Raw genomic sequence first — 22,752 nt, forward strand, 5'->3', positions numbered from 1 at the left:
AGTCCCCTATCTTATATAATTCTTTTGACTGAAGATTGTCTTACTGCCCTTGTTCTCCTTGTCATCCCCTGCTCTAACTAACTTTTTCAGGTGGCGACTCTTGGCGTTATGCAACCGAGATGAAATTTATGATGATGATAGTGATTTTTTATGGTGCAACGGCACCTGGGGCCAAAGAATGCAATGGCACAGGTATTTTTGTTTGCTCAAGGTGGGGTCAAAGACCCATTTTCCAAGAATTTCACCCTGCTTAAGCCGAGCACCAGGACAGGGGAAGCTTGTACCCTTTGTATCACAGGCTGTTACCCGGCGGCACTGGGGATCAAACTCCACACCTCCGGCATGCGAGGCGGATGCTTAGACCACTAGGCCACCGCAGAGGTTCGAGGTGAAATTGTGCTGATCCTTACAAGCAGTGGCACAAGAATATGTCGTTTCCTGCTTGCGCAATGTAATAAGGAAGTGTGGGCTAAAATAGCAGTAGTAGTGGAGTGAAGATGGGGAGGGTTCAAGATAAAAATCCTAACCCTGCCGTCCTTACCACATCTGCTAGAGATATGCCCCCGATCAAAAAAAAAAATGTTCTTTCCAGCTCACTCTAAAATCATTAAAAGAGAACTGACCATCTCTACCGTGAGTACCATACTTATATGATTGTAAGTCGGCTCGAATGTAAGTCGACCCCCCCCCACCCACCATATCACATTTCAGAAAAAGAAAAACAACACTTGGGGGTCCTTTAGCTTTGCCTTTAATAATAGAACGCGACAGCATTATCCTGTGGCCCCCACTTATCGCCAGCCACTATCAGCTGCTGCGCACGGGCGTGCCCGTGGGCACATTCCAAAACGGAAATGCATTAGTCATTGGACTATTCGTCCTTACTTATGCCTCACTAGCGCTGCCGTTGTGATCGCTGCTGTGGTTCCACAGCACGTCGTTGTAAAGTCGTGCAGTGAAACCCCTCAATTCTCAAACAGTCGCATCACGTCATCGCGTGGAACAGCTGAAAATTTTGCCTCGCTGCAGATGACACGCCTGTATCACCTGTTGCGAACATTGAACTTGCGGCCCGGCACGCAGTTGTTCGTTTCTTCGGCGTAAAGAATGACAGTCATATTTAATACAGCCGTGAACGAGCGCTGGTTGCTTACCGGACTCTGAGCACTAATGACGACTACGAAACACTACATTAAAAACTTGTGAAACGTGGCCGGCAGTAGTCAAATGCTTCAGAGCCAAAGAGAAACTACGCATGAGTGGTTTCGGCTCTTCCGTCAGCTACCGACACCCCCCGGCGTCACTGCTGTTCCGAGCGGCGGTGCCGCCCCGATTAAATCAGCGGCCTTCCATCAACTATCGACGCTCCCTTGAGCGCCCAGTGTGCAGTGAAATTTAAAAAAAAAAACAAATTGGAGGATGCCCATTAAGAGTAGAATGCGAATGCGTAATCAGGCTGCCGCCGCTTATCAGCAGCCGCAGTCTGCAGCCACGAGTGGGGAGTGGGAGAGGGGGGTTTGCTGCTTAGTGACAGCTGCCATCGGCCGCTGAGTGCGGGGAAGGGTTGCTGGTTCTGCTCATTGACAGAGCAGCTGCTGAAGGCAAGCATCGAGAACAATGCGACGGAGCCACGCAGCAAAAATGAAACCACCCTGTAGCATGCCTGATATCTCATTTGTCTTGCCTTTATTTATGGTGCCTTATGCTTTGGTTTCGATTGTAAGTCGAGCCCCCACTCGGATTTTCAAATTAAAAAAAAAATAGGTCAACTTACAATCGTGTAAACACGGTAGCTCTCTGTTCAGGTCTTGGATGCATCAAACACAAGCAAGCTCCCAAACTAAGGTCGACCGTATCCAAAGATCTGGTTATCTCTCTTCTCTATATCCAGTGCTGCAGAGGACATCCAAAGGAAATTCGCAGACTCTCCAGGTCGTGAGACCCCAAAAGAAACCTCCAAAACTGCATCTGTTACCCTCTTTCACGGTCTTGCTCATCAGCTCAAGAAAACAGCAAGGCATCCAGGAGATATTGTTGTCTAACATGAAACCTCCTTACAGGTCCATCATCACCCCCCCCCCCCCCCCCCCCCTTTTTACAGAAGCTTTTGGGCCCTCTTTTTTGTCCCTCACTTCCCACCCTACTCTCGCTTTCCTTTTCATGCGGCGTCTGACGAGTTTAAAGTCATTGTTCATAATTAGACATCCTGCTGGAGCTCTTCAGTCTCTCCCTTATGTACTTTCTGCCTCTGGCACCCTTTCAAGTGGGTTGCCTATCATCACAGTTTGGGTCTGCCGGCTGCTTGTGCCATTGAACCCCGTCTCCTTTTTCCATATTATTTCCCCTTCTTTTGCTTTTTTTTCCCTTCCTCACCCACCTTACCTCTCAGATTTCACTGTTTGCCATATAAATTTTCAGTTGTCAGTCAGTGCTCAGTGCGTGTTGTCGATTTCTTGTCCCGTCTCTGTGAGCTGTTTTTTGTCATGTTTACTATACACCAACTAGCCCAACTCCAGACTGCTATCGAGAACATGTCCTAATTACAACACAGCCAATTGTCATGCTACTCACTGATACCAAGCTTTACCACAGGTGACAAGTTTCGCGTGTCATGCATGAGACAAAGTGAATTTACTTACTAATGTCGTCACACGTATCTGGTGGAGGCACCTTAATAGATGTGTTGGTGTCGCATTCAATCTGCTTCCTCACAGCATGCTTCTTTCCACATAGACGTCTTTGTAGGAAAAGAAAAAGACAAAAAATACAATCATAAGGCACTGAGAGATAAGGGCTAATAAAAAGAATCAATGAGTCCAGCACAGATATGCCAAAGCCGGGAATGCATTGTAGAGCCCTTCACAACAAAGCTGTAAATGCGTTATCCCCATGAAACTGTCATCAACTCGTCACAACTTTCATGCCTCCTACATGCCAACTAATAATACGCTGTATGAGTTAAACAGCAAAACCATGAGTATGAAATGAGTACTTTAATAAGTGAAATGAAGTGCTAACAGACAGTACACCTGTTTATGGATGCACTGTTACAGTGCTAAAAAGAAACACAAGGACTGGCTTGATCAAGAAGGCTGCATTAACAGCCTAATGAAAATGAACACTTCTTGTTCAATTTGATAATGAAATTGAATAACAGCAGCTGACAGAAGCAAAATTTTCAATACTTAAGACATAATAAACGAAGATCTACAAACACATGTCAAATATATGTGTGGGATGTCATACTAAACAGAAGTTCAACCATTATTGCAGAATGTAATTTGAAAAATAAAAAGCCCACTGGTAGCCAGGTGCAAAACAGGTTGTGTTAAGTTGAGTTAGCATCATCAATTTTCTGCCATTACAAAGAAAGAGGCCACAGGTATATATGACAGCATATGACAGAAGAGATCTCAGACTGCAATCTGGGCCCAGCTTTACCTCGCACCGAGAATTTCCAACACCGTTAGTGACCAGTGCTTGCAAACACTCAATGATAGTATCTTATAAAAAAAAGCACTTGAAGAACACCTCGATGAGCTTGCGCTGCTCGCGCTGCGGCTGCCTAGCCCAACTTCCTCTTTCTTGCCCGGCACCGCGTGCTATGGCCTGTGAGCCAAGCGCGGCGCGAGGGGCGCTACAGGGCTCCCCCCATAGAACGGAAACCACAGGATACGCAAAGCAGATGTGCTTAGAGGACGGTGCGCACAATGGTGACACAACCGAAGCGAGAGTGAGTGGAGAGCCGACGGGCAAAGGAGTGGCAATGCAGGCTGGTTTGAGTCGGGTCAGCAGCCACAACGTCTTCACGGCCGTTGCCGACTAACTTGAAGGTCTTCTGCGCATGATGGAGGACACGGAACGGTCCATCGTAGGCCGGTGTGAAAGGTGGATGGACGTGGTCACGACGGATATAGACATGGGTACAGGACGCCAGGTACTGGCTGAAGAACATGGACAGAGGGTGACGGGCAGCAGGGGTAACAGGCGTAATATGGCGAAATGTGTTGCGTAGGTCGCGGATGTAGGTGGAAGCATCACGAATTAACGGAGGGGAGGAAGGAGAGAAGAATTCCCCAGGGAGACGCAGGGTACGCCGTAGACTAGCTCAGCAGAAGAGCTGCCGAGGTCAGCCTTCAGTGCCGAGCGAATACCCAAGAGGACAAGGGGAAGGTGGTTGGGCCAGCGTTGCCTTGGCTGATAAGTGGTAAAGGCAGCCTTCAGTTGTCGATGCAGGCCATGCCATGCCATTGGCCGAAGGGTGGTAGGCGGTTGTATAGATGTGGCGGACGTTCAGAATATTGGCAAGGGCAGTAAACAGGGCCGATTGAAACTGGCGGCCGTGTCGGTGACGACGACAGAGGGGCAGCCGAAGCGAGAGACCCAGCCGGCCATGAAGGCCGAAACAACGGTCTCGGCTGTAGTGTCAGCAATGGGCAATGCCTCGGGCCAGCAGGTGAAATGATCCACACACGTGAGCAGATAAGAGGCGCTACGTGATAACGGGAGCGGTCCAACAATGTCTATGTGAACTTGGGAAAACCGTGCATCAGGTGGCCGAAAAAGAGAGGCAGGCGTGACGGTATTCCGGTGAAATTTGATGCGCTGGCAGTGAAGGCAGGTTCGTGCCCAGTGGCGGACGTCGGCATTGATGCGTGGCCACAGGAAACGAGCTGTGATCAGATTCTGCGTCGAACGAATACCAGGGTGACTCAGGCGGGGCAGTTTTTCTAAAATGGTGCGACGGAAGGCCAAAGGTGCGTAGGGGCTCCAGACGCCAGTGGATGTCTCGCACGTAATGAACTGGGAGGAAAACGGCCGTAGACATTCGGCGAAGGACAGGGACATGGATGAAGAGCGAAGACGTTGCAGCTCTGTGTCGTTGCGCTGAGCAGCCGCTAGGTCCTCCATGTCCACTGGTGATTCGGACGCCATGGCACTAACCCGGAAAAGCGCATCAGCAGCAGCATTCTCCGGGCCATGGACGTGACGGAAATAAACTGTAAACTCAGAGATAAAATGCAGTTCGCAGATCTCACGTGCAGTGTAGGTGCTGTGGTTCCTTTGGAAGGCAAACGTCAAGGACTTGTGGTCCACGATGAAGTGAAAGTCCTGGCCCTTCAGGAAGTGGCGAAAGTGCTTGATGGCGAGGTACACAGTGAGCAATTCTCGACCGAAGGTGCTGTATTTAGTCTCAGGTGGTTTCAGCTTTTAGGAGAAAAAACCGACGGGCTGCCAAATAGAGAAGTGCTGCTCGAGAACTGCGCCGATGGCAATGCTCAAGGCGTCGGTGACGAGGTGCAGTGGAGCATCAGGAACTGGATGTATGAGCAAAGTGGCGTCTGTGAAGCGCCTTCTTGGCAGCAGAAAATGCAGCTGCAAGCTCTTCAGTCCACTCCAGTGGTGCAGCAGAATCTATTTTTGTAGTCAAAAGATCGGTCAGAGGCTTCAGGAAAGAGGCGCACTTCAGGAGAAGGCGGTGATGAAAGTTCAGGAGGCCCAAGAATTCTCTGAGCTCTGTAAGTGACGTGGGGGCTGGAAAATCTTGAATGGCTTTGACTTTGCTGTCGAGAGGCCGAATACCTTGAGGAGTGAAAAGGTGGCCTAGGAACTCTATTGTAGCTACGCCAAAGAGGCACTTGTTCGGGTTGATGATGAGCCCACATTCATCAAGTCAGTGGAAGAGGGCGCACAGATGAGCTTCATGCTCAGAACCGGATGAACTGGCGACGAGGAGATCATCGATGTAAGCGAACACGAAGTCAAGGCCTCGCATAACCTTGCTGATAGTTCGCTGAAAAGTCTGTGCGGCGTTGCACAAGCCAAAAGTGCATCCGCACATACTTAAAGAGGCCCAACGGTGTGGTAATGGCAGTCTTCGGAACATCAGCGGGCTCCACGGGATTTTGATGATAAGCCTTCACTAAGTCAATTTTCACGATAAGCCTTCACTAAGTTAATTTTCCCTAAGTCAATTTTAAAGATCATTCACCCAGCCAGATTTGATGTGAAGTCCTGTATGTGAGGAAGTGGATAGTGGTCTGGTAAAGTGTGAGCATTGAGGGCACAGTAATCTCCACATGGTCTCCAGTTGCCCGGATCTTTTTGGCACCATGTGAAGTCGCGATGCTCAGTTGCTGGAGGAAGGGCGTACTATGCCGAGTTCAAGCATGCGTTGGAAGTCACAGCGAGCGATAGCGAGGCATTCTCCAGACAAGCGGCGAGGGTGAGCAAACATCGGAGGTCCCGAAGTCACAATTTGGTGGGTTATTGAGTGCTTCACTGGTGACTCTCTGGTGTGCGACTTTTTCAGGTTGGGAAAATAAGCGAGAACTTTCGCATACAGCGAAACAGGGACGAGAGCGCGAAGCCCTGTCGCTGCAGCGGTGGAGAGTACGCCGTTGACGAAGAGGTGCATGCTGAGGTCTATGAGGCGATGAACTTGCATGTCGACTGCGAGGTTGAAGTCTGCGCTGAGAACAGCTTGCGAGACGTCAGCGATTGTGAAGATCCAACGAAACGTGCGGCACAATCCCAGGTTAAGCGTAAGGGACCGTTGGCTGTACGTGTGAATGGGCCAGTTGTTGATCGCTTGAAGCGGGGTGGTCTGGTTGTTGCGACAGCGATCTGCCCAAGAGGTCGCTATGACGCTGACCTGTGCTCCCGTGTCGACCATGAAGCGAACGCCAGTGATCTTGTCCGAAACATAAGATAGGCGACATGCCTGTAGACCAGCACCACTCGACGCCGTCAGTGGTCGTACGCAGCATTTCCCGACCAGGAGCACGGGTGGGTACACTTGCGAGCAGAGGTGCCGAAGGTACCGTGGTACCAGCATACAGCCGAGGGCAAGGTGGCAGGCCGCACGTCAGATGGTTGGGGCTCTGAAGAACGCGAAGGTGGCGGGAAGCAGCGGTGTGATCGAAAGTTCAGCGGTGAACAGCGTGGTAAGAGCACGAGGACATTGAGCCGCCTGACAAGGGCATCAAGACGACATTCGATGCTGGAAAGCTGGGAGTCTGCGGCCGTAGTTGGAAGCAGACTGCTCACAGAGCTGACGTTGGGGAGCCGTGAGTAGTCCGCAACACAGTCAGAGAGTTCAGCAAGCTTGTCTAATGAAACATCGCCCGCAGTTGCGAGGATGGGGACCATGTGTTGGAGAAGATGCTGAAGGAACAACTAACGCAGAAGGGGGTCGTGCTGAGCAGCAGAGTCTCCAAGAAGCTGGCGCATGTGACGGAGGAGCTGCGAAGGGCGGCTGTCACCAAGTTCTGTAGTGCTGAGGAGCTGCTGGAGTTTGCTGCGCTCGGACGCTGACTTGCGGTCGATGATAGCCGCCTTCAACGCGTCGAAGAGTCGAGCCGAGTCTGGCGAGCTGATGACGGCCACTTAGTCCTCAGCGACGTCAGGAGGCAGGGACGACACGAGGTGGAGGAACTTGATCTCCTGGGTGGTGACACGTTGCAGCTGTAAATGTGCCTCAACCTGCAGGAGCCAGGTGTGGGGGCTATTGGGCCAAAATGGTGGCAAGCTGACTGGCTGGAACGCGGCCCCTGAGGCACTGAGAGGCTGAGCGTTCTGGGCCGGGTCGCCGCCGGCAGGATGAGCGGAAGAGCCAGGGGAATCCATGTAGGAGGATGGGGTTGCGTGTTCGAAGCCGGGTCGCCAAATCTGCCGGAGCTAAGGCGAGGAAGAACCAGCTCCGACAGCGTTGATGTTCGAACCGTTGTTTGAACCACAGTAAATGCTAGCCATTGCTGCTCTAAGTGCTTGCTATCATGCACTCACTGTAATGAAACGTAAGCTTTCAGTTTGTGTGCAAAAAAAAAAAAAACATTACAAGTAATTCCCCTTTTTCCATACGAACTGAAGGAGAAATTACTAAGCACCAAATGAGTTTTTCCACCTGTAGCTTATTGAATCAACCTGGTATTCACTTCGAAGTTCCGTATTGCTCAGGTGCTTTCTTGTTTCGCTAACTTTTTACTCTTGCGGATCTTAATATTTGCTTTCATTAATGCACTGGCTGTGATCTAAAAACACTAATATGGCCCCCCCTACAAAGTGACTGTTTTAGTGTGGGAGAAATTGTGCTTAGGTGAACACTTTGTTCCATATCAGTACGGTCATGTAGGAAAACTCTTCTCTCATGTATTTGAACATAAAGAAATATCATAGGACATTAGAAAACTATTCGCATGATACTGATTTGATGCCACATGTACAGTTGTCCACACACCTCTAGAACGCTCGAACGGTGTACTGGAGAGTACATTTGCACTCTTTACGAGTGAAGTAAGGCTTGAAACAAGACCCCATTGTGAATGCACATTAACATGAATCGTGTTTAATCGTGTTTAAATCCCAATGCCTTTAAAAGCTTTACTGAGTTTGGTAGGCAGCGGCAATCGTCATAAACCCACAACAGATCATGCCATTCGAGCACTGTAGACAAGTTTGTGGACAACTGTACTCTGATTTAGAAACCATTAAGGCTGTACCATTGGTGAGAAAATAAAAATATAAACAAGATCTTGTGCTTAACTTACGGTAGGAAAATCTGTGGCACATAATGCGTACGTCGAAAGAATGCATTCTGCGTTGAGCTGCTATCATCATAAGTCTGCTGTGTCATGGCCTTTGGACCCAAGCAGGTGGGCTCATCATCATAGGAGTTCCCTGGACAAGGAAGAAAGCCAACAAGATCAATGAAACATGTGCAAACAACAGAACTATCGATCATGTAACCTTAAACTCTGCTAGAAATACAACCAGTCTGCCAGTAAAGATTTCATGTATATTAAGCAGGCGTTTTGACATGCTTTTTGCTGGAAATATAGATGGTTTGCATATGACATCATGAGCACCAAAATGGAGCGCCACCCGTGGCTTTCACTGAGTTTACACGGTGCAAGTGGTGAGAAGTGGATAGCACAAGTGTGTAAATTTTTTCCATCCTCCTGGTTCACCATTGTGACATCAGTGCAAGCCATCTATGTGATCTAATAAGACAGCAATCACTCTTTGGCATCCACCCAAGCGCAGACACACGGCTACAAAGGAAAGCTATACAGCTTTCTTAGAAACTTCGCAGTTAAAGAAAAATTCGTCCTGGTTCGGCGTTCGAACCCAGGACCACCGCTTCACCGGAGCAGTCGCTCTACCAACTCTACCCTAAACTTTTGATTAACCTATGTGATCTAAAAGAGAACAATGCCGGTGCTCACAGGCATGCTCAGGCCTCTCCATAAGGCGGGGAACAAAGTTCATCGTAGCATCTGTTAGTGTCCCCCTGGTAGGAAAGAACAGCAGGGGACAAATTTGCACCCCCTCCCCCACCATGTCTATTAGGGGGCACCAATCTGTAATGTGTAGGCGTTTCAATGACATACCCCTGTCCTCATCTTCTCATTTGGGCCGCCGCGGTGGCTGAGTGGTTACGGCGCTCGACTGCTGGCCCGAAAGACGCGGGTTCGATCCCGGCCGCGACGGTCGAATTTTGATGGAGGCGAAATTCCAGAGGCCCGTGTACTGTGCGATGTCAGCGCACGTTAAAGAACCCCATGTGGTCGAAATTTCCGGAGACCTTCACTACGGCGTCCCTCATAGCCTGAGTCACTATGGGACGTTAAACCACCATAAATCAAATCATCTCATTTTCATCTCGTTTTTGCCATGACAGACAGATGCAACTCGGTCAAAACGCTGCAATCAAACTAAGGTGCCTCTCTTGTTAATTTCTTGTTCTCATGAAACCCATGTACCAAAGGAAGAATGGCGCAGCGTCAAGTTACGAGGACAGCAGAAGAGCACACACATGCAGAAGCGCCAACGGATGTAGAACAAGCGCCAACGGAGGTGTGCTCTCCTGCTGTCCTCGTTACTCGATGCCGCGCCATTCTTCCCTTTATTACGTCTGACCAACTTGCCCAATCCTATATGATTCTTAATCACATTTCTAGTACATCGAGCTCTCTCAGTCTTGAATGTTCAAATCCTTGTTTCCTGATTTCCTTGACAGCCAAGCGCGCACTCTTGGATTCTGTATCCGCTCTAAGGTTCTACCTCCATTGGCGCTTGTGCGTGTGTGTGCTCTCCTGCTGTCCTCGTTACTTGATGCTGCACCATTCTTCCCTTTAGCATGTCTGACCAACTTGCCCAGTCCTATACGCTTCTTACCCCTGTACCAACTCTGGACAGCCAGTTATCGCCGCATCAGCACATTTGCTTGGACAGGCAGAATATGCAATTTTGAATTCAGCAATACAGCTGAAAAAAAAAATGCAAGGAGTCGTGCGCTGTACAGGAGAGGAGTGAGGCGCCTTGCAAGCGAGTTTAAGCATTTTTCACTAGGGTGCAAAACAAAGCAAAGTGGGCAAAATATCTTTAAAAGAACCTTTCGGATCAATACCACCAGTTCCTCACAACTCGACACAAATGGTTTCTCGTTTCTCACTTCTATGTCCTACAGTGGTGACTTCCTGAAATGACTAGCTGACTGACACCAGCGGTCCGGCGCGTACCGGACCGGGTGACTGGGAGAACCCAACAACATAAGTAGCAGGAAACTGTCTTTCCTTTCAGAATTGAGCCAGCCAGGCTGTTGTGTAGCATGCAGGAAAGACAGGAGACTACACACACCGCAAAGAAAAAAAAAAAAAGCGAGGAACTCGGAAGACAGCGTAACCGGGCACAGTGGTCGTTTAACCGGCTCTTCGAAAGCTTCCGCCGCACGATTCCAGCGGGCACCTGGGTTTTCATCTCAACGCGTTCTTCGAACCAACGGAACGCGTACAACGATGGACGCTGCTTACCACTGCCACCGCAGCCAAGATCGCTGCCCTTGTCGTCGATGTCCCCGTCATCGGACGGCGAAAATCGGTTGATCGGCGCAAGCTTGCGGTAGCAGGATCCGTCAATCCAAAGCAGCTCGCAGTTCAAGACATCCATGTTGGCAGCGCTTGAAGCAGCGCAGAGTCCAAACGCGTTTGAGCTTTTTCGGGTGAGCCACAAAGCAGGCACCACACGCGGAGCAGTGAAAACGAAGAAGACTGCGACCTACGGCGTGCGGTATGAGCAGCGTGGCAGCACTGCTGCAACCACAACAGCTGCTCGTTACCACAATGAACGCGACTGCACACTGCACTTCTGGCGTAGCCGGCGTTCAGAACATAACACAGCAGAGTACTAGAAGAGCTAACAGCCAGCGCAGAGCACACCACGGACTTTGCCTGCACTGCGATTAAATGGACAAAATGCTAAATTTAAGTCGAACCGACTGTCACGTCACCTATGGTACAGTGCTCTAAAACCTCCTATGGTGAAAAATATCAAATGTTCTTAGCATGGAGGAGTTTTTTCTTCCGTGGTCGTTAGAGTGAGCTGATAGATTAGGGCTGGGATCAGCTGCAAGAGTGGCCTTGTTTTCACACAAAAAGTTCACGAGAATAAAAAAAAAAGGGGGTGGGGGCTTTTTTTGTCATGTGACCTGGCCTCCTACGCGCGCGATTTGAACGCCGCGTCGCCGTAACTGCGCTCAGTATGTCTGTAAAACTTTGCATCCCTAAATGTGGGACTCGTTCAAAAGCAGTCAATGGCTCAATGGCCTGTTGATGTTACATTACATCAGACGAATTTTATCCCATCTGCACTGGCTTCTTGTTGTTGTTGTTGCCCTCACAAAATGGCACATACCCACAAGGGGGATTGGCCATAACCAGGCGGTGACTATTTAAATTGCAGATTGCATATGGCAATCGTGGGATGACCTAACAAAAATTGTGTAACTCTGTTTCCGTAACAGAGGATGTTGCAGGAGGTTAGGGCGACCTAACAAACTGAAAATTAGGTAAGGGAATCAGCAAAAAAAAAAAAGAGAGATTGAGAGAGAAGGCAGCCATCACCCCCGTCTCAAGCGAGAATTTTTGTGTGAAAAAGCCGCATTGGATACGTTGCCCTTCGTTTCTTTTTTTTTTACAAAACTTCAAGAAATTAATTGTGCAAAAAAGATCAGTCTTTTCCCTCCCCACTCCATGAAAGAAAGGAAAGCCCAAAAAATCTACAAGGTGGATGCTAGTGGGCAACACGAGATTCAGTGACAGCAGTTTGCAGTGCTGAATATAATATTGCTTATTCATTTATTTGCCTTCTCTTGTAGAGTGGGCGTGATCCCCTAATGTCAGTCGTGATGTCACTGTGTTCGCACCACTCAGCATAGCACGCTGCAGTGACGTCACGCGTGACATCACTGCATCTGCCTAATCAGCGTGAAGCGGTGTGATGTAATGCCGCAGAACCGGTAGACGTAACAGCTGTCGGTGTAAAATCCGCCCCCAGCTAACTGGACCTTGCACCTTGTTCCTTAGACATAAATGCAAGTGAACTGCTGCGTACTGTACTTCTGAATACAGAAGAACGGCAGATTGGGCGAGTTGGTAGTTATTCACAATTATTTAAGTACAGCGCTACCGGACATGACAAAAAGTAGGAAAGCGTGTGTGCCTTTTCTAGTTTGTTCAGTGCCGGGTAGCGCTGTTTTTCAACTATTCTGAATTTTAGCTCGACTCTTGCAGGGTCATCTAAATCTTTTAGTAAGGACGAACAACGTGTCACACCGACACAATCTGTGCGCGCCATGGTTGTCTGTCCTCGTTAAAAAAAATATCAGACTCCGTTCGGGAATTATGAGCTGTCTGGCTCAATTAAAACCTATTATGGCGAATATATCTGACTGCAGTCCTTCCTACCCATTTTTCAGCCCAGTTTTCTCTAAATTAACGTCACTGAAGTGATGCCGACCGGAAGGGACGAGATAAGTCCTCGCTCCACTGGCGAAGAGCGGAGCGTCGCACCGGAACGTCAGCGCCCGCCGAGTTCCCCAGCCGGAGAGAGAGAGCTCCCCCCTCCCCCCACGCAGCAATCACGCCGTACGTGGCACACGCGTCGCTGAGACGCCGGTGCCCTCCCTTGTTGGTTAAAGGGGCTGTGAAGAGGGCTGTAATAAAGTTGCGGCATGCATGGGATAATGAACCACGCCGTTTCACGAATAGTGCCCAGCCAGAAACTTTTAAATGCGATTTGTAGAAGCTGAGTTATCTATAGTTAAAATTTGAATTTCAGCGTCTTCGCGCCTTTCCCTCTCCTCTCGTTACTTTTTGCACGCTAGAAGGTAGGCGCTCCTTCGCCGACCCCCGTCAGGGAGCGGAGCTTCCCGAACCGCCGGAGATAAGCGGCTTATTGGCCGGGGTCACGGTAGCTGCCTGACGTCTGAAAGAATCTAACCAATGGCCACCTCTCACCTTGTCTACGCAGATGCGGGGGACGGAGGAGGGTGCGGGCATGAAAAAGTCGCCGGGAAGGACTCGCCAATTTTGACGCGTGATTGTGGGTCGTCAGCTGCGTGCAGAAGGGTATTATTCGGCTCTGGTTTTCATGGCAACACACTGCAGTGATTAAGTGAGTTAATGTGCTCTCCTTGGAAGGCGTTTCAGAGCCCCTTTAAAGTAGCTAGAAACTGTAGGGAGGACCCATCGCGGGGAAGCAAACCCTAGAGGGGACGAAGCGGGGCGAGGTCCCCACAACTTAAATAATGACCACTGTGCATAACTGTCGGAGATAATCGACATTTCTAAATTAGGTGCTCGCGAGATAAAATCCCTTCCGCGGTGGCCGCTTTTGGCGGAGGCGAATTGTGAAAACGCCCATGCGCTATGCGATGACAGTGCAGGTTAAAGAATCCCAGGTGCTCAAAATTAATCCTCCGCTCCGGCGTCCCTCGCAGTCTCTGTGCAGATTTGGGACATCAAACCACACAAACCATAACATACTTGTGAATTCTGCAGCAATTTTTTAGTGCGCTGGTGGGCAGGTGGCGAATTCCCCACCGTCGTCCCGTTGCCCTCCGCGACCTCCAGTGGAGAAGAAACACTGCCCGCAGCACCCCACCCGCTCACATCACTTGGGCACGGTCAATAAGAAGGCTCGCCCAGACTACCCACTTTGCGTCATCGGGCAGAGGCGGCTGAGAACGCGCGGTGGGGTGTCGCCTTTATCGGTTGCGAGCAGCAATTTTTAAACATTACGTGTAAATTACAGGGTCCACGCAGAACTTTTAAATTTGACTGGAATACTCACAAATACCATCTCTACAGACCTGTTGCTTTGGAATATTACCATCGAAACCATTTCAGGGTCTCTTTAACTGATCTAGCGATCTGGCTTAGAATTTCCGAACGGGGTCAGGTAAGCTTTTTTTTTTTTCTTAACGAGGGCGAAAGACAACCGGGAGCATGCGATATTTTGTGCGCCTGGTTGTTTTTCATCCTAGCTAAAAGGTTGAGCTGACCCAGAAAGGGAGCTGCGCTCAGAACAGTTAACTGCAGTTTGCACACTTTGATACTTACAGCAGTAAACTGCAAAATCTAGTAAGCAGGCAAGAAGCTAGTGCGGATATGATGAAAAGCGACCGAAGTAGCGCCAGCTAACAATGAACTGCTTTGAACGAGTCGCTCGTTTCGAGGACGCACAGTTGTGCCGAAGTCACCAAGGAGTGCAAACAGTTTCAAAAACACAGTTAGACCTGAAAAGATTGTATAGTATTTTCGACGGCCCAGCTCCACACTCGTTACACACGGACATTCAAGCGCCTTTCAAATTTGGCGCGCCGCTAAAAGCTCCCTCTCCCCCTCGTAGAAATTATGACACAGACCAAGAACGACCCCCCCCCCCCCCCCGCACACACACACCCTCGGCTTTGCCAGTGTGCTCGTTGTTGTGTAGCCTTGGAGCTGAGTGGCCAGCTCTCGACTGACTCGGAGTGCGACTGCACGGGTTTCCATTCTTAAGGCGATGTCACACTCTTCAACCATTTATGACTAAATAGTCATTGCTCGTAGTCATAACCGAAGTCATCAGTCATAACCAGTAATTAGTCATAGTAATTAGACATAACCAAAGTCATTAGTCATAGCCACAGTCAAACCAAATTTCATTTTCCTTCCTTTACGGCGCGGTTCGGGTGTCCACCGAGATATGTGAGATAGGCGCGTCGCGCCGAACAGGTGGTGGCGTTCCGTGGACCCCTTGGCAACTCTGCAACACGCTGTCGCGGCGTTCCAATCCAGACGCCTCCTGAACGCCGATCTGGAAGGATGTCGCCTAAACGCTGTCACATATATTAAGGAGGCCAAAATAAAATTATGAAGGAAAGAGGGTGAAGAAGACGATGTGGATTAAGCGAATAAAGAAGAAGAAGTATTCGGTGAGATGGAGAGAGTGCCATATTACTTGAGGAGAAGAAGAAGAAGATGGAGAGAGATGATTGGCGGAGAAGAGAAGAAGACGACGACAAGCCTTACGTGGACTAACGCCAAGGCTATAAAAGGGCGAGGGAGAGCGAGGAAGAGAAGCGGAGGCTCCGGCGGATCAGGGACACATCGGCTGGTAGAGAGCGACGCCGGCTACTGCTCCGGTGAGCTCGCGTTCTACGACATCGCATCGTGGACGTCCTGCCGTGCCTGAGCCCGTTCCGGGGAGTCAACAGAGGACGCTACCGCCTGCTACGGCCAGGGGTGTCTCCAGCGCTGTTGCCACCCATCCGGGTTGTGCCCCCAACGCCAACAACACCGGCATCACCTCCACGGGCGCTTGGACCGGGAGCTTGTACGACGCAGCCAGCGACGCCAGCCCAAGCACGTCGAACGCCGCCTCGACGCCGCCTACTGGATCCATACAACGCCGCAGCCGCACCGAACCAACCGTGAGCACGAACGCCGACCACTAACAGTAGAGCGCTAGTAGTAGACGCTGGTAGCAGTGTTCCCGGGGCGTGTATATTTAGTCTTTGTGTGTTGTGTTAGTTTTGTATGCTTGTGTGTGTCACGTAGTGTATTAAATGTGCGTCTGTGTGTGTACACCTGTCGCCTAGTCCATTCTTTCGGTCCGAGTGTTCTCCGGGGAGATCCGTGACAAACGCTCCTTGTCGTCAGTCTTTTATCAACATCTTCATCACACATCAGCGACACAAGCAGCAACACCGCGATAAAGGCTTTCGCCTCACCGAACTTTAAGTCAACAAAGTGCCCCCCTGAATTTTTCTTCGAGGGTCAGTGGTGCCTTGGACAAGGGGCGCCAACCACGCCCAGCCTGGAAGACATCGGCAATCTTCGGGCAAGCAGCAAGACTCCTTTATTAGAGCAATAAAGTTTATTCACTCACTCACTCGAGCCTTTGTGCAGTGCTGCCGACTTTTTTTCTCCATCACTGGTTTTTTAAAACATGTGAATGGTTCTTACTAAATGTCGCGGTGAAATTTTCGAAACGATAGAAAAAAAAATGTTCCGATACCTACTGATAAGAAAAAAACTAAAAAAATAAGTGCCTGCTTCGAATTAATGCATTCTCTACATTCAAGCACGGGGGGTCTCAGATCCCATGTCAATACTAGTGGGGTCCAAATCCCCCGAGGCCACGCTGAATTTAAGCCCAGACCTGGACGCGTGATCGAATCTGAGCCGTGGTGACCGCGTTTCGATGGAGGCGAAATGCAAGACGCTCGGTCGAAATTAATCCGGAGCTGTCCGCAACGGCACTTATTTCTCTATTCCTTCTTTAAACTGCCTTCTTTAAAAGCGGTAATGACTGACAGCCTAAAAAGCGACGTCATTCGCCAGCTTTGGAATCCGCGGGATAGTTGACCAGTCACAATTAGAAAGCAAAATAATGAAGTCTCACAAAATACGTTCCCGGGTCTCAGGAGTGAGTTACGCAATATAAGATGCACGAAAGACCGCAAGGAACTGCACATGGCGTGCCATCAGGTCGTGAGAAGTCATCGCGCTGCATTTTAGAAACCTCAGCGCAGACCATGCAGTTCAAAATAAACTTCGGATACACTCACACATCACGCACGTCGTTCGATTTACTGCCGTACTCGGTGCTCCGACAGTCGTCCCTGGTGTCGATCTGCGTAGCCCGTGACGTGAGGTGTGAGATCGGAGTGGTCGAAGAGCGCGTAGCCGGCGTAGCGCTCGCGGCTTCCGTTGCACCCACGATGCCCACGACCGGATTGCGCGGAGTTATTAACTGGTGTCCCCCTCAAAAACTTGCTCCCAAAGGTATGTCGAAAACCTAAAGCCCTTGAAACTTGGAGAACTAGCTATCCGACGCCGCCATTTGAAGAACGCTTTAATCCCGCTCTTCCACTGCTCACCGCAGTCCCGCAGTTTTCCTCGTGCCCATTGGCTGATCGCGGTCACGTGGAGTAAACGAGAAAGCGTGGTGTTTTTTGTTTTTATATTGTTAATTTATCCTTGGTCATTATTCACTGTGGCAGCGGTTTTCCTAAAGCCCCCGGGAACAGTTAGTAATGCATTTGCGTCCGTACGCGTGCCTTGTGATTTGTTTATAATAAACTGCACAACTCCAACCAAAAATTTTACATTTAACCCAAGGCGCGCGACTGCGACCCGACGGAAGGCTGCACCCGTGGAATTTCTTGCTATTAACTAGAAGGAAAGCTGCGGCACTGCACCTGAAGCTCCATAGGCGCGCAAAGCATCATGGGGCGATGAGCGACTTGGTGCGGAGCAGTAGAGTTTTTTTTTTTTCAGGAACATAGAGTGGCGGTACTGAGATTTCCTATTCCGTATCCACGGCGCGCTCCGCGCGCAGACGGCTTCGGCGTAAAAGTAATATGCAAAAGCCATAGTAGCGAAAACGCAACAGCACACGACGCCAATAAAAAGTTTTTGTTTCCCGAAATGTTGTGGAAAAAAAAAAACCTTTTAAATTGTTGAAGCGACATTTTTTTAAAGCACATATTTCTTTTTTAAAAGTGGGACTGTTAAGCACGAAATATTGGCTTTTGTGTTTGTGGTCTGCAACGCTTGGCCAATAGGAGAGCAAGCCATAGCTTATTTTGAGCGAACTTTGCATTTACATGCTTTTCTGCTCATTTGTTACAATTTACAGACAGGATATTCAATGCTAGGACTTTCTTGATTATCGAAGAACGTTTGTTTTTTTATTATTTTTTGGCCAAACGTTGTGGTGGTGGTAGTGGTTTTATTAAAAATAATAGTAAAAAGGAAGGAAAAGATTTTTGCTAGCCCCGGCATCTGCCATCGATACTGAAGCACCTGAGCTGGGGCAGACGGAAATGAAGGATAGCAGGCAGAATGGAGAAATTAAATGAAAGAGGTGAGGGGACAGGATGAGAAGATAGGAGGAGAAGTAATATATACAAACTATTTACACAATAAGAAATGTGTCCAGGTTGTGCGCGTGATTAGTTCATTTTAGAGGAATTAAATCACACTCGCGCACAGCACTGTGATGGTTACAACTGGAGTGGGGCGTCCAGTTATTAATCGTTCAAGGTAGAACTCGCGGAGCGTTCGGTCACTGCGTGTAACTACCTGACGGAGAACAGACGGAACGTCAAGCCCGTGTGTTCGAGGAATGCACAGAGGCTCACCAAAGTTCGCTCACGAGTGCGCGCACTGCCCTGCGGCCACAATAGCGTCTTGATGGAGTCCGGTAGTATGCCTTGCGCCCTATAGGCCGCGAGCATATCGCCAGGAGCATCGGCGAACGCGGCACAGCGAAGGAGCAGGTGTTGTAGTGTTTCCACTGCACCGCATCCGTCACACACATCACTCGTCGCGATTCCGTGACGCACCCGTCGCTCCCCGGGCCACACGCAGCCAATGCGCGTGCGGAGGATCCTTGCACGTTGTGACCGTGTAAGTGCGCGACAGTCGGTGACACTGGGTCGGGGTGCTGCTCCCCACGCATCGCGGGAGGTGAGCACATCGACAGTGTCACCGGTTTAGTTCTGCAGTCTGTCTGTTGTTGACAAAGCGGCGGCTGCGTTTTTATGGAGGCGAAACGCTAAGACGCCCGTGTGCTGTGCGATGTCAGTGCACGTTAAAGATCCCCAGGTGGTCGAAATTATTCCGGAGCCCTCCACTGCGGCACCTCTTTCTTCCTTTCTTCTTTCACTCCCTCTTTTGTCCCTTCCTTTACGGCGCGGTACAGGTGTCCGCCGATATATGGGACAGATACTGCGCCATTTCCTTTCCACAAAAATAGAATTATTATATAGGAAGAAAGAAAAGGAAAGTGCACAGGCCTGCTCACTGGCTCAAGACGAGCCACAATCGCTACCACGTGCAGATAGTAGGAGAGTTGAAAGATGGGATAGAAAGACAGGATAGTAAAGACGCGCTAAAGACAAGGCTGATCCCGGAGGTAGTGCAATACCGGGCCAACCGGTGGCGGGAGTGAAGCATCCTTCAAACTCTCCGCCCCATGATGCTTAGAGCGCCCATGGTGGTACAGGTGGTCTCGAGGAAGCTCCATGCAAACTCCCATAGGCGGGGCGGCAGCTTTCCCTCTAGTTAATAGTAAGAAACTCTATGGATGCACCGTACGCGGAGCGCAATCAAACCCGACCGCAACGGCTCTTGTGTGTAAGGTAAGTACAGGGACTCACGTTTTTAAGCGCCGGCTTTGAAAAAAAAAATTCCTGTGCGCAAAATACTGGCGTAATCGAGAGCAGACACCGCCCACAAGGTAGAATATTATTGCCTAAGTTGTTTGAGATCTAAATAAACATTGGTACTTGCCTGTATTTGGTGGAATTAGCGAGAAACTCTTTTCGACTACGAGTACGGTGTTTGCAGACGCGAGCCAAGCAGCCGGTCTCGCAGACTGCTTGGCTCAAAACCCGGCATATAAAAACGTCAGTACCTGCATAAACAAATTGCAATATGCCCTTTTTGCCCCTTGGCGACACTCGTGACGAGGTTACGCGGGCTTGCGTCGTACTGTATACTATAGTACTATACGTGTTTAACCGTATCAGTGCAGTCTGTGTTTTGGTCCGTAGCTTTTTGATCGGTGTATACCCAATACCGCGTAGAAGTTGAATAATAATAATAATAATAATAATAATAATAATAATAATAATAATAATAATAATAATAATAATAATAATAATAATAATAATAATAATAGAAGAAGAAGAAGAAGAAGAATTGGCTTTTGGGGAAAGGAAATGGCGCAGTATCTGTCTCATATCGGACACCTGAACCGCGCCCTAAGGGAAGGGATGAAGGAGGGAGCGAAAGAAGAAAGGAAGAGGTGCCGTAGTGGAGGGCTCCCGAATTTCGGCCACCTCAGGATCTCTAACGTGCACCGACATCGCACAACACATGGGCGCCTTAGCGTTTTTCCTCCACAAAGACGCAGCCGCCGCGGTCGGGTTCGAACCCGGGAACTCCGGATCAGTATCCGAGCACCTAACCACGGAGCCACCGCGGCGGGTAAGGTCGGCTGCTAAAGGATAAGTTTCTCTTAATGTTATACACGTGGTGTGCATTTTAAAGGCGCTAAGAATGAGAATCTCAGTTTTCCATCATTTTCCCTGTCTACAGGAACCTTGCTATTTCAGCGCTTAGCGAAATACCTCAGTTTGACGATGTATTGTTACCTCGTAACTTGTAAGAATTAAGTTGGTTTTTAGGGAAAGGAAATGGTGCAGTATCTGTCTCACATATCGGCGGACATCTGAACCGCGCCGTAAGGGAAGGGGATAAAAGAGGGAGTGAAAGAAGAAAGGAAGAGAGAGGTGCCGTAGTGGAGGGCTCCGGAATAATTTCGACCACCTGGGGATCTTTGACGTGCACTGACATCGCACAGCACACGGGCGCCTTACGTTTCGCCTCCATCGAAATGCGGCCGCCGCGGTCGTGTTCGAACCCGGGAACTTCGCATCAGTAGCCGAGCGCCCTAACCACTGAGCCATCGCGGCGCGTGTAAGAATTGTGAATTGTGAGCATTTTTTTTTAAAATGTAAAAATTGTGAGCATTTTTTTAACGTTCCGAAGCGACAGCTGGGCAATGAGGGGCGCGGTGGTGGAGGGCTCCGGGTATATTTAAGCCACCTGCGTGGTGGTGGTGGTCGGAACATTTATTGCCAAATACCGAGGGGGGCAAACCCCCTAAAATGGCACGAGGCAACCGTTAGGGGGCTGCCCTTACAGGGAAAAGGACAGCCCTTCGAGGGCTATCCGCTTCAGGGCGTCGGTAATTATCCGGCGCTAGTCAGCAGCAGCGGAGCTGGCCAGGAGAGTCTCCCAGTATGACTCCGCCGCGGTTGGGGGCGGAGGATGTGGGAAGGCAAGGACATGTGAGGAGGACATGAAGGAAGTCTCCCGGTTTCCCGCAGAGCTTACAGGAAGAGAGGAATTGATCGGGGTAGCGGGCATGAAGGAGAATAGGGTAGGGAGCAGTTCGGGTCTGGAGTCGGCGCCAGTGGGAGGCCTGGATTAAGGTTAGGGAGGGAGCTGGCGGTGCGTAAACGCGCCGGGTATCTCGGTACTGACATCCCACAGCACACGGGCGTTTTATTTTCGCCTTGTTCGAAATACGGCCGCCGCGGCCGGTATCGATCCCGCGACCTTCGGATTAGCAGCCGAATGCCAAAACCACTGAGCCACCGCTTGCGTCCCTGGATGCGCACGTTATTTGATTATGAAAAATTAAAATTTATTTTGAGGAAATGAAAGGTGCCGTAACTGTCTCACATCTCGATGAGCAGCTGCGCTGTTATAACTCACTACTATTGCAGCATTTCGTCTTTTCAAATATACTTTGCGGGCTTGTTATAGCACACCGCACCATGCCTACCGCAGGCCATTGCTTCTTGAAGCATGCGCTTGAGCGCCGAAGCACTACAGCAGGAGGGTGGACTTCCAAAGCGTATACTGCACAATACCCCAACTGTAAATGAGCAGAGGTGTACAAAACATTGTATGCATATACGCCCCGTCACAAGGCATTCATAGGTTTTAAACATGGTGTACACCACAGTGCTAAAGCAGTGAATGCTGTGGGTGTCGTTGCTGCCTATAAATCGTTTTATGTTGGTACGAGGTGGTGGCGAAAAACTTTTTAATGCTGAGAAAGAGAGTTTGGGGGGTGTCAGAAGACCCGGTTACATGGTCGGTATTCTTAGCTATAGTCCGATCAGAGGGGAACACGGCGAATGAACAAGTTACTACGGATGACACGCGCAGGTTTCTTTTTTTTTTTGTTCACCTTCCAGTCGACAGTGCAGGCAGGGCACCCGTTCCTCGTTCTCTTCATTATGACCCGACGTTTACGCTCTCAGGCTTTTTTTTTTTCTAGGCATATACATGGTGTCCCGTGTCTATCTGTTCGGGCTGTAAACAATTATACCGCGCAAACCACCGGTCTATTTCTGCTCAAGCACAGACCACAGGGTAGCTTATAATAATCTGCGGTTTTCGATAAATAATTTAACATTGCAACTTGCCTGGACTGCACGGAATCGGCGAAATACTGGAGTCGCCTGCGCGCGGAATATTATATTTGGGAGGCCGCGCCATCTGGGGTTGTGCGAGGGAACCAGTATCCCTGCTCGGTGCTGGGTAGGTCTCGCAGTACCCCATATGACACTGCCTATAAAATCTGCTGCTCCGCTGGCCTGGACGAAAATTCTCCGCGCAGACGACTGCAGCTTTTCGGCGATTCCGGACAGTCAGACACGTTCCGAAATTTAAGTTATTTGTTGAAAAACGCCGACTATCATAAGCTACCCTATGGTCCGTGCTGAGGCCAAATAGTTTGCGCGGGAGAATTTTTTACAACCCAGAGGGATAAATGCGGAATACCCCTGTATATTCACTGACAGAAGCCGTTATTTATTGCCGCAGGGCATCAATA

At 49.6% G+C, this 22,752-nt stretch overlaps 1 protein-coding gene and 1 pseudogene across 2 annotated transcripts in view; both read right to left on the bottom strand.

The window, feature by feature from the left end:
• The window catches only part of LOC144108802 (activating signal cointegrator 1 complex subunit 1), a 38,088-nt gene extending 26,668 nt beyond the window's left edge, over positions 1-11,420 (bottom strand). Inside the window, exons 1-3 of one of the 2 annotated variants that reach the window (XM_077641981.1) lie at positions 10,815-11,420; positions 8,550-8,679; positions 2,640-2,737 (exon numbers count right to left, since the gene is read on the bottom strand). In XM_077641981.1, the coding sequence (XP_077498107.1) occupies positions 2,640-2,737; positions 8,550-8,679; positions 10,815-10,950 (364 nt within the window). In that variant the 5' untranslated portion in view covers positions 10,951-11,420. Of the gene's footprint in view, positions 1-2,639; positions 2,738-8,549; positions 8,680-10,795 lie in introns of both variants that reach the window. The other variant, XM_077641982.1, reaches the window with a different exon arrangement.
• LOC144107265 (uncharacterized) lies at positions 6,183-7,233 on the bottom strand (annotated as a pseudogene).
• Positions 11,421-22,752: the final 11,332 nt, after the last annotated feature.

The sequence above is a fragment of the Amblyomma americanum genome, chromosome 10 (genome assembly GCF_052857255.1).
Source record: "Amblyomma americanum isolate KBUSLIRL-KWMA chromosome 10, ASM5285725v1, whole genome shotgun sequence".
Classification (NCBI taxonomy): Eukaryota; Metazoa; Arthropoda; class Arachnida; order Ixodida; family Ixodidae; genus Amblyomma; species Amblyomma americanum.